The 12,326-nt window shown below is 48.3% G+C and overlaps 1 protein-coding gene across 1 annotated transcript in view; it reads left to right on the forward strand.

Annotated features, from left to right (window-relative positions):
• Positions 1–12,326, forward strand: part of LOC144935617 (uncharacterized) — a 30,901-nt gene that overhangs the window by 11,097 nt on the left and 7,478 nt on the right. Inside the window, exons 4-6 of the mRNA XM_078862441.1 lie at positions 2,040–2,141; positions 8,022–8,204; positions 9,685–9,789. Of these exons, the coding sequence (XP_078718567.1) occupies positions 2,040–2,141; positions 8,022–8,204; positions 9,685–9,789 (390 nt within the window). The remainder of the gene's footprint in view (positions 1–2,039; positions 2,142–8,021; positions 8,205–9,684; positions 9,790–12,326) is intronic.

The raw sequence follows: 12,326 nt of genomic DNA on the forward strand, positions 1-12,326 counted from the left end.
GGAGCGAAACGTCGGACAACACACGGTGCGACCCGAACACACATCGAGGGCCGTGGAGCAGCGGCGGCGGCGGCGGCGGCAGCACCACGGAAACCTGGAGCTCTTGCAGACGATACAAGAATGAGTGACGCTTATGTGCAACGCGTAGACATGAGTCAAAAGGGGACCTGTTCAAGAAGAATTGATTTAAAAAAGAGGCAATATGCGACGTACACATTGAGCTTCGCTGTGATAGGAGTTGTTATTATTACTACTTATGCTTTACCCCAAAAAGCCTCAACGAGTCTCAAGTCTCTTGCAGGAGGTCCTTGCCAAGTGTTTGCCGTAGGGGGTGGTGATGTTGCCACGACGTGTAATCCAAACTGAGCAAATTGCAGGTGCATTTTCTACATTGGGATGCTTCGGCCAATCCCGGTTACGTTGAATGATCGTTGAGTTCAGGGAGGAAACTGGAGACACTGGAGGCGGGGGAGAGAACAGGCGGATGCCACGCGGAAAGGCGCCCGAGTCTGAAATCGAACCCAGGCCATTCTTACAGCGAGGCAACGAGTGTTTGCCAAATTGCTCTGCCGCCCTCGGCGATGTCCGACGTGCTCTCCTGATGTGTGCCTGCAGACCGATGTGTCCCCCGTCGGTGCACGTTCAGAAGCGAAGACTCCACGGGTCGCGTCTCCTGCCAAATCTGTGCCCTCGAGCCCGGGCCCACCGACGCAGCATTCCGAGTCGATCACTTCCTACCCATTCTCTCCCGGGAGGAACGTCTCGGGTTATTCATCCGATTCGGATTGCGGGCGCAGTGGGGATACTCTGAAAGCGAACGGAAGAGCCGGCGTGAAGACGAGGGCGAGGAAAGAGAGCAAAGCGAGGATTTCTAAACCAACGCGGGCAACGGTGCCGATTGGAGGAGGAGTGAGGGGCACGCACGATGCTTTGAGTTCACAGTCGGAAGGCGAGCAGTCGCAAGCGGCCAACGAGACTGCAAAGCAGAGGGGGGACGCCTCGGGCAGAGAGAGGACGGCACAGTTTACGATTAAACCGGCACACATACGGGCTAGAATCAAAAGCCAGCCAGATCCGGAGCAGTTGGAGGGCGACGCTAAATTCAAATCCAAGCGGTTAGTGAAGGACCTGGTCAAAATATATTCTTTGCCAGTGGACAAACAATTGGAGAGCTGGAGCCAAGAAGTCGACGTGAAAGCTCAAGGTGCAGGAGGCGGTAATGGCACGGACGTGACTGAGAGCCTAACGCAATTGCGCACGGACAGCCGAGCGTCACGGGTTAAGGATGAGTCTCAGAGCGCTGGCCAAGCACGTCATTCTTCTTCTTCCTCACTGAATGGAATCAAAGCGTCATTTAATGGCGTGGAACCAAAGGAGATAATGGCAAACATAGGAATCGAGCAATTACCAGAGACGTGGGACACCCAGAGCGGCGGAATAGCCGAGGTACAAGGGACAATTTTGAATAATCACGATGAAGCCGAAGCCATGGAGGCAGATCGGCGAAGCAACTCAGCAGTGCTTCAAGGCCGGGTGTGTGCCGATAAATTAGATTCGTGGGGGACGGCGAGCTCGCCCGCGAGGAGCCAACGTAAATCACCGCGCGGGGGACAGATTGTGAGAAGGCACGTCTTGAGCCACGGAGGGGAAGATAGCCCCAGTGGGGAGGAGGAGGCTTTGGAGTCATCTGGCTCGGATTCAGATCGCGGAGAAGTCGGTGGTGCAAATCCATCCGAGCGAAATTCAATCGGCAATCCCCATCGCAATTTGCCTCACGCCACGATGCTTGAAGGCACGGGAACATCCCTGCCACGTTCCGCAAGGAGTGTTCAGGCAAGGCAAAATGTTCACGTTCGGTGCCTTGTTGCACCACACGGCCGTAAACATTTCACACAGGCGCTTGCACCGTAGAACTTTGTAGCGGCACGCAATTGAGCGCATTTTATATTTGCTCCCTTAGCGATTGACTTGATGTAAATTAAATACTGTACGTCACCACCCAGTCTGATATGCCGCTCTTTCCTGCGTCCCGCGTTTAGTTATTGGACGCGGAAGGAGGCGTGACGGAGGGCCCACAGGACACCTCGACCAAGGCAGCGGCGCAGAACCACCCGCGGAGCCCTCGCGTGCGGCTCGAGCAGGTGATGCCCGTGTGCCGGGGAATCGTTCAGGATCGCAGTCCAGTCCAGTTCGTGGGTGCTGCTGCTGTTGCTGCCATGGTGTTGAGGTGCCGCGCGTGGTGGCTAGGAGACGTTAACGACCTCGCCTAGTATACAGGAGGTCGTGGGTTCGATCCCGACCCTGACGCCTGCTGCTGCATATTTGGAGTGTACGTGTCTCTCTCATCAGCATCACGGTGGCTAGGAGATGTTAACTACCTCGCCTGGTATACAGGAGGTCGTGGGTTCGATCCCGACCCTGACGCCTGCTGCATATTTGGAGTGTACGTGTCTCTCTCATCAGCATCACGGTGGCTCGGAGATATTAACGAACTGCCCACCACAAATGATGGCTCAACGAAGTGGCTTATCGTCAAGTGGAAATTTATAGCAGCCAAATTCTCTGCTTGCGGAGGCCGTTGGAGCTCAGGACCTGAGAGCGCCCACATCCAACATCTGGCTGCTGCACCCTTTTACGTCTTTGTGCTTTTACTTCATTTGTAACAAAATGTTTCTGTCGCTGCTGTTACCGCTACGTGCGTGGCTGCCCCCCCCCCCCCCCCCCCCAGTGACTCCCCCCGATCCCCTTAATGCCACCATCGCCTTCAATCCTCCGTGTTACAGTAACTCCCGCCTCTACGGGCTGGTCACAGATTACCCTGCCTGCGTACACCCAATCTCATCAGATCTCGGAAGCTAAGCCGGCATTTTGAGCCTAGATAGGACTCGCACGGGCAATCGCCGTGCGCGTAACAGGTGCTATAGGCTGCGATGCGACTCCCTCGTCAGCAGTGCAATAACATACAATGTTGTGTCTGTACTAAGTTCCCAACTTCTTGTGTTCGCCTTGACTAAATCGCACTGACCGGCGTGATGAAGTATCGTTACATAATGTCACTGAACATGCACGCGTGCTAGTGAGAGGTGCGCTGATTTCGTTAAGTATAATATTGCACACTTGACTATGCAACGGTAGCATCTATTTATGATAAACCGCCTGACCTTAAAAATGTAATCGTTTGCAATCAAGTCCGAGATTTCCAATCCTTCCGATTCAACGGTGCATCACAAGGTGGTGAGTTTTATGACAAGAGCGCATACACAAATAAATATGCAAGGAAATACTTCGTGAAAACCTCTGCGTGCCTAATCGCTCTTTCCAGTTGCGTTATGAAAAATTGATGACCAAATTAGTGCACCTCTCCACTGGCCCGGTGATTTAGTAACATTACAGACTCTTCCACTAATAATACAATGGGACAGCACTTCCCATGAAGTAACCAGATGGTCATGTGAGAGGCCATCCATAATCATTCTCACTGTGGCCAGTCTTGTCACAATTATAAAAAAAACATTATAATGCTGATTGATAAAATGTACACGTGCAACCGTGGATTTTATTTCCCCACTGCAGAGAAGTTCCATTTGTGTGATGTATGAATGGCTTCCTTATCCTGTGAGCCTTCATATCTCTCCATACAAAAGGGATGTCTGCACACAGCTTTGTCCTGGTTTTGATTCATGTCTGCAATTAGGCCGGATTGACCAACATTCAGTGCAGGGCCCTGTTTAATAAGGCTGAGCACGATCAGCGCTCACATTGCCATGCCTCTTCAGCTGAACCTAATTGATGTCGTTCAACCAAACCTAACCGTGTATATTGCATCTTTGCAAACGAAAGACATCTATAATATAGGTTTTTTTGGGTTAGAGCGCGTAAATATAATGTGTCGTTAAACCCGCCACCACCCGACAAAGCTGATTAGTAAAGTTTTGTTACGTAAACAGGGCGTGCCATTTCGTTACTAGTACAGCACACAGGTGTGTTGGAGAGCAAATCCACAACATTTATAATCTGAGTACGACGTTTCGCCAATAATTACAACTAGCTTCATCTGGCAATTGCCAGATTTGTGGAGAAATCCGCATACAAAGTCCTCTGAACTTTCCAATGGTGTTGTGTGTTTCATGTATCCAAAATGCTTATACACCAATTAAATACAGGGGACATGGCTGTGGATACTAAACAACAGTTATTGAGCAGGATCATTGGTGTGCCTATCAGTGATGCCACGGATAAGATCATTAACGTATTGTGCAACTCCTTATCCATAAACACATTTTCCGTGCAATCTTTGAAACAAAGGCAGTGATTACCTTTGTGTGCGGAGTGGCCGCGTGTGTGTGTGTGTCCCTGCCCATACGATGTATGATTAACCTGCACATACAGTGCACTTGCCTGGACACCCATGACGTGGGCTACCAGTTCAGATATGGGCAGTGCGCGTCGGTACTCGGAGAACATATTCCACGTGTACACACTGCAGCCTGCAGGTTCCACTTTCATGTACGCCTACATCGTCAATCGGAATGCAATAATAAACCGCGCATTCCGGCATTCTCTGTAAAAGAAAAAACACTCAGCCCATTTTCTGCCTACCTGCCAGAATGGTGCCTTCTTCCTCTTGCCTTCCTCAACTCCCACAATTCCTATCCCCAACAAGAAAGCCAGTGATATATATGTGGCAATAATATCCCTCTCTACACTACACAGAGCCCAGTCGAGAAGTTTAAGTAATTCATTTATCGTGTCCTCCCTTCGGAAGCCGTCTTCTTCCGCACCGACACATCGCTGCCAGTGACCGTGCAGCCCCTGGCAGCTGCCCTGTGGAAGCCTTCAGCTGAAACGTCTTTCAGTTGCCTCGTCGCATTTGATTTAACGCGCTCGGTGTCTTGACAACGAGATCCTTTCTCAGCGAGTTTCGCGCGTCACGTTCCCGGCGCAGGCTGCTGTGACAAGGCGGCGGGAGATTTTTTTTTTGGAGCGGCGCCCTAATAAAAGAATATCAAATAATCCCACGAACATTTTGACCGGAGCTCGCACGAATTCACGTTTTTCTTCGCCACCACTCGCTCCCCGCCGGCTCTGATGCTGACGTGGAAGCAGTAATACAACTTGACATCCTACATCAGGGGTTCTGAAACTTTTTCAACCGTGCGACCTCCTTTTGCGCGGCCAAAAAACAACAACCACATGGGGCCGCAGGAGTGGGGTTGGGGGAGTGGTGGTAGCACCACCACCACCACCACCACCCACAACTCACGGAGAGCGAGTGGGTGAGGGGGGTATCACTCTGCAGGCATCATAGCCTTGAGATGTGAGAGGTCTGGACGCAAGTCATTCCGACAAACGATGGAGCTAAATGTTAATTTGTTTCGGCAATTGAGCCGACAGGGTACCTATTTATTTAATAATCAATGGACAGGGTCAACAGGAACCTGGGTGACGACCCACCGTTCGGGATACACCTCGCCCCAACGTAATTGATCTGATTGGTCGGAGCACTCTGATCTGCAAATCACATCGGGACAGATTTCCCTTACCCCCCCCCCCTTATCCCTTACCCCACCACCGCCTCTCTCCATGCACCCTCCCGCCCCCGCCTCCACCCTCATCTGTGCCCAACCCGGGCAGGTGTGGGTCGGGGGCAGCCTGCCACAGCTGCCACACGTGCAGCCTCGATCTGCTCGATCTGTGCGCGCGTCCAGTGAGCCATGCGCTCGCGCAATGTGAACGGGGATCCTGAGTTAGGGGGTTGCCGACCTTGGCGTACAAAAACCTCGGCAAATGTCGTGGGAAGAATACACTTTTTTATTTGACCAGGTAACGCCCACTGCGCTCTGTAGCTCTGTTTCAGAAGCGACCTGGTCACAAATGATAGCCCAATTAAGTGGCTTATCCGGTGGAAATGTACAGCAGCCAAATACCCTAAACGCGTGACGTTGATTCTAAATGTGGAAGGGGAAACCCGGAGCACCCGGAGAAAAATCCACGCAACCACAGGGAGAGAGACACGCAAACTCTAAATATACAGCAGGTCGGGATCGAATCTATATTCCAGGCGGAGTAGAAGGATGTCTAAGAAGGATGTCTAACACTGGAAGAGGGGAGAACTACACTGTGAATGCGTTGTACTTAGTCGTGTATGATTATAATTATTATTTTGCAACTGACAAACAACGGGACTTTTAGGTGTCCCTGGAAGGCTTACAAGATTTCCCAGGAAGGCAACGTCAAATAAGAGGACCCTGGGCGAACCAGCACAGGCGGCAAACCCATTGTCTTACGTGTCAGAATCGGAATCTTTCTTTTGACAGGAGGAATCCGATGAGCTATGAAGCTCTTTTTCGCAGATGTCAAGTATGGGCGCGTCAGCATTGTCCCCATGGTGAAGAGGTGGGCTCGTCAACTTAAACTCCTCAGGGACAAATGACAGCAGAAGGCCATGATGGCCAAAGTGTGTCGATGATTTTAAGCTTTCGTGACTGCAAGGATTCATACTCTTAGTTTTTTCGGTAAAGTCACGTAGGTAAAAAATTAAATAAAAATAAAATAATAAAAATCACGACGTTTCGAAGACTTTGTGTTGCCTCTGAAACGTCGTGATTTTTATTATTTTATTTTTTATTAATTTTAATTTCATTTTTTACCTACGTGACTTTACCGAAAAGAGTAAGAGTATGTGTCGATGAGTCTGAACAAAGATCATCTCGGTTTACAGTTGCCTGGTTGTACTGCTGGCCAAATACAATAATTGCCACAATCTCAGCTGTGTTGAGCTTCCGGTCATCGCAAGTCTGCGTGCATGATGTCCCCAAGGGATGATGATGATGTTATATTAACATGCAAAGCATTGCTGGGATTCCCATTATGTTTTTCTCTTCAAGGCACCTCTTTGAATATCATTTGTTTCCAGTTTAGACACACGCATTTGTCGAGGCCTTTGAATTGCGTCCTCAGCCGTGTCTAAAAACACGTCTTAGTTTGACGTTGCAATTGTTAAAACAATTGATCCGTCTATGAGTGCTGTTTTTAAAATAATGATATACTCGATAAAACATTGCACCATTTCATTTCCTAAAATCGACTTCACTCAACAATTGCAGAGCATCGACGCTGCCTTAGAGTGTTTGTTGCAATTTGCCCACGGGAGGAAGTCATTGGCAAAGGTGCCGTGCGGAGGTCCGGTCGCTCGAACACTCTCCTTGTCGCGAGATCGGGCACGTCGTCAGCAGTGGCGCTGTCGTCAAAGTAGGGCATCCGCGTGTTTCTTGGGCGGAGCGAGAGGATCGATCCTAAAAAAACCCCCCACAACGTTAAGGCAATCGATAACCCCGATCGAATTCATGACAATGGCGCCACCTGCAGTTTGACCTGCGATAGCGTGGCGAGGAAGGCATTTTCAGAAGTGGACTGTAGTTCAGAGTTATTCGGTAATTACGACAGTTGTAATATAGTTATTAAGCTAACACTTGTCTCTCCAGAATAGTTATTTTTTTTTACCAAAACAAAAGGTGACGCTTCCTTTGGCAGTACGGCACAAGCACAAATAAAAAAAACTCATCGCATTCGTCAATAACAATGCCCTAAAGAGGAACAATTATGTAATGGCAAACGTTTCGGGGCAATGCCACCTCTTCATCACACACACAGCGAGAGAGAGAGAGATGATAAGTGCAGGTTAACTTTCACCGAGCCTTTGCACGTATCTCATGCTCATTCATCGGATGGTAAAAAAACTTGATGACGTTTGGCCACGAGGACATCGACAGCAGTTGGCGACAACCATTTTCGGTCCATCATCTTGGTTCTTTCGGTAAAGTCACGTAGAAGGGAAATAATAAAATAATAAAAATAAAACATAATAAAATAATTCTCACGACGTTTCGGCCACAACGCAAGCAGCCGTCCTCAGGTGAAGACCAGGTCTGTCGGGGAGACATCATTCAGACGCTGTCTCCCCCCCTGCAGTCACGAAAACTTTAAATCGAAACATTTTCGGTCCGTTGTGCTGTCACCAGAGTGATTGGCAGCTGAAGGAGAACAAGGCCATGCCGCAGCAGAGGCGGCAGCTGCAGGCAACGGAGGCTGCGTGGGAGGCTCAGCGAGCACCGGCCGGGGCGAGCAGACCCAGCACAAGCCACGCCGCGGATGTCCTGCGCGCCGAGATCATTCGTCTGAGCGAGAGGGTGTCTGCCCTTGAGGTACGCACACTTTTTTTCTTTTTTCTTAGAAATTGCGCATGTTTTCGGTTTGTTACTCTCACGTGAAACTCGTGTTATTTTACTTGATGATTCTTGAGCGGAATTAGTTTAACTTTTTATTTTAGCAGGTAAGGCCCACTGAGCTACGTAGCCCTTTGTCAGAAGCGACCTGGCTCAACGAAGTGGCTTATCAAGTGGAAATGTATAGAAGCCGAATAATTTAAACGTGTATTGAATCTAAATGTGGAGGGAAAAACTGGTAAGACACGGACAAATATCCACGTGACCATGGGGAGAACGTGCAAACTCCAAATATACAGCAGGCGTCAGGGTCGGGATCGAACTTACGAACTCCTGCATAACAGGCGAGGGAAAGGCCACAAGTGTAATGGAAAAATATTGAGCTCTGCTCATCTCTTTGGTTCTGGCTAAGGAAATCTCACACCCCGGTGTGGCCAGGAGAGGTTCTAGTGAGAGCTTGGTTTGTGTGGTGTTGCTGCTTGCAAAATTGTACGTTCGTGATTTGGTACCAGGTGACATGGGAAATGTACAGATCCAACTTGCTAATCTAAATTTCGATTTAAAGCTTTCGTGACTGCAGGGATTCATCTTCTTGGTTCTTTCGGTAAAGTCACGTAGAATGGAAATAACAAAATAATAATATATTATAATATATAATATTATTTTATTATGTTTTATTTTTATTATTTTATTATTTCCATTCTACGTGACTTTACCGAAAGAACCAAGAAGATGCTAATCTAAGTTCATTTCCTTTAACATGCCAGGCTATTTATTACCTTTACACGATAATACCTCATTAACACTATAATTTTGGCAACCTTTGTTCTCAAAACCGTCTAAACTCTCGCTGATAACAGCTTCTCTTCACAAGGCAGCAGACATCGCGGCTGTCGCGATTTTCACCTGAAGATGATGGCTTGTGTTGCTATCGAAACGTCGTGATTTATTTTGCTTTATTTCTACTTACGTGACTTACCGAAAGAACCAAAGAGTATGGATTCCTGCAGTCACGAAAGCTTCAAATCAAGAATGTACAGATCATTGAAACCTTATCACTTGAGGATATGTTGGCACCTAAACAATTGTTGTAAGTGATTTAAGTCAGCCGGACAAGACATAAGTGATTACCCAATTTGTTTCTGTACAAATAGACTTGAACAAAATATATATTGTGGGTTTTACACCGGATCTCAGTTGGTATTTAATTAAATGTATATTTTCTTCATCTTATTACTCATTCAAACTATTAAGGCCTGCAACAGTGAGATTTAGAGTTAGGATATCGAGGCATATATTGCTAGTCCCCATCTAAAATAAATATTGATAATTGTGATGATGATGATGACCATGATCAAAACATGCACATTAAACTACAGCAACAAAATTACCGTTTGCGAATATATGGGGCAATGTGCATTGATGTCGTGTGTGTGCCAATGCTGTGTCTGTGAACCAGGGAGAACTAAGACAGGCTCATAATGCTCTCAAGCAAGCAGAGAAAGCCGAGAAGTCACTGGTAACAGAGAAGGTCTCCCTTCACAAGGAGCTGGAGGACACGCAGGTAAGCCTGCTCCACCACCCACGCGAAACAATCGCAGAGGAGGGCCTGTGGGCTCACGTAAATGCAATACGGTTGAATTCAGGGGTGGCGATCTCGTGAGTTACAAAATCCCAGACATAGCACGCGAAGACTATCCCACAATACCAGACGAGAGAGCTAAACATAAATGAATTGTCTTGAGTGGTGGATTGTTGTTATTCGTATTTTAATGTCCTGGAGAGATTTCCAGACAGTTTGCTTAAAAATCCTGCCAACACCAGGACAGGTGGCAACGCTGTTAAACAGAAGCCACTGATTTATATTTCCACATTTTAACCAACATTCTTCTTCACTGCATCCAACGTTGTCCCACAATGCACACGTCTGGTGATTGGTAAAAATGGTACCTGCTGGTGATGCTAGGTGGAGGATAATCACGGAAGTTTGGAAAGTCATTTGATAGTGTCCTTTGCCTTCTTCCCATCGCCTTTGATTTATTCAAGGGCTACATTTTGCTGAGCTCATTTTGATATTTTTTGTGCTTTTTTTGTTATTTTCATTTTCAGTGACCGTGTTTCAGGTCAATATTTTTCAACATTCATTGATTTCTGTTAAGACTGATTCAAGTCAATATCATCATAGCAGTGTAAACTTACAATCCATATTTGTTTTTGGGGTTAGGCCACGCAGTGTCAATTTGCCAATTTTTTATGTCATTAACCCTCCACCACCCAACGAGATTGTCATGTTTACAAAAACATATAATTCACGCGTGCCAACCTATCCATCAAATTCTGACCAATCAAGCTCCTCACCCGGTGGCTTAGAGGACTTTTCATGACCGAATTCAGCATCCACATGCGACGGCGTTTCGCTCCGACTGAATATTGAGTGGGCTGCCTCATCCGTGTAAAACTAAAACTGACAGCTTATTTGCACTGGTTGTAATTACTGCGAATGAATGGGACGCTTTGTGCGATGTCACCCCGCTGTACGGGGTACAGCAATGTTGCCGCTTGCAGTCGTCATGTCCGTAGTCACCCTGGATTTGTTTTGGTGAGTTAGTTGTTCACGCAATAGTTAAACGTGTGCAGTCGACATTGACAAGGCGACGTCGTTTTGGTCAAATGAGGAATTTAACATTTTACAAATCGGACTACGTTCCACATCCTGTTTCTTCAACTCCCACACCCCCACGCCCGTCAATGGGTGTCGACATACCTGACTGAAGGGCAACACGGAATGCACGCTGCTTGAACTGTCAGCCTATTGTTCAAGTCACAAAAAACTCCTACGCGTTCGTTCATAATACTGTGGCCTTAAAAGGGGACGTTCGTGCCAATGGCCCTGCTCTAAAACACATTTTAACAACAGCCATTGCCCACAATGTCACCGACTATATGAATCTCCTTCTCCGTCTAAGGCGAGAGAGGGTTATCGACGAACACGTTGAGTTCTGTTGTTATTTGTGCTCGTGCACTACTGTCAACGCAGCAGCAGCAGCAGCACTAAATGTCGTGTTATTGGTCAAGCGATCGGTCGGGGTGTCACCTGCACAGAGCCAACATCTTTACGCACCTCTAAGAGCGTACCTCTGCCTGCCTTCGTGGGGGGAGCGGGCGGTTTTTCCCGCTGTGCTCCCACCTACCCAGGCGCCCTGGGTTCAATTCCTGGTCATGGGTAGCACCAGTGGTGTGTGGAAGGGAGACATATCCCGAGCCTCATATACATCGGGGGGGGGAGGGGGGTTGAACAAAATAAATGGGGGGGGGGGGGGAGTTGGGGGGATGTAAACAAAATAAATGGGGGGGGGGAGTTGGGGGGATGTAAACAAAATAAATGGGGGGGGGAGGTTGGTGGGGGGGGGAGGTTGGGGGAGTGAACAAAATAAATGGGGGGGGGGGGGGTTGGGGGGGTGAACAAAAGAAATGGGGGGGGGGGAGATGGGGGGGGGATGTGAACAAAAGAAATGAGGGGAGTTTGGGGGGGTGAACAAAAGAAATGGGGGGGGGGGGCGTTGGGGGGGGTGAACAAAACAAATGGGGGGGGGGGAGGTGGGGCAAAGCGGCTGAGGGTGGTTGCAGCCACTCCACCCCCACGCGTGTCGTGCCAGCCGAGGTAGGAGCCCTGCACAGTAACAGCTGACCGCATGGAGTCCATCAGGCTTAACAGGAGGCCTTTATCTTAGCGCGCGTGTGTGTGTGAAGAACTTATCGCCATCACTGTCAGGGTAATAATGTTCTCCTGATGTTTGCTATCGGCACGGTTTGCATGCTAGGGGATTGTTGAGGGTGCGTTCAGAGTATTTGTCTGCTATAAATGTCCTCGTGATGGTGACAAGCCACTTCGTTGAGCTGTCATTTGTGGCCAGATCGCTTCTGGACAAAAAAAAACAACAACAGAGCTACATAGCTCAGTGGTGGGCCCTTACCTGGTAAAATAAAACAAAATTGTTTAGTTAAAAAATCGTTTAATCAAACTCCAGTGTATCTTACTCGCACTCTACAGGATGGTCTAGATGTCTTGTGACCCCCCCCCCCCCCCCCAATTTAATTCTC

Source organism: Lampetra fluviatilis, chromosome 13 (genome assembly GCF_964198595.1).
Source record: "Lampetra fluviatilis chromosome 13, kcLamFluv1.1, whole genome shotgun sequence".
Lineage (NCBI taxonomy): Eukaryota > Metazoa > Chordata > Hyperoartia > Petromyzontiformes > Petromyzontidae > Lampetra > Lampetra fluviatilis.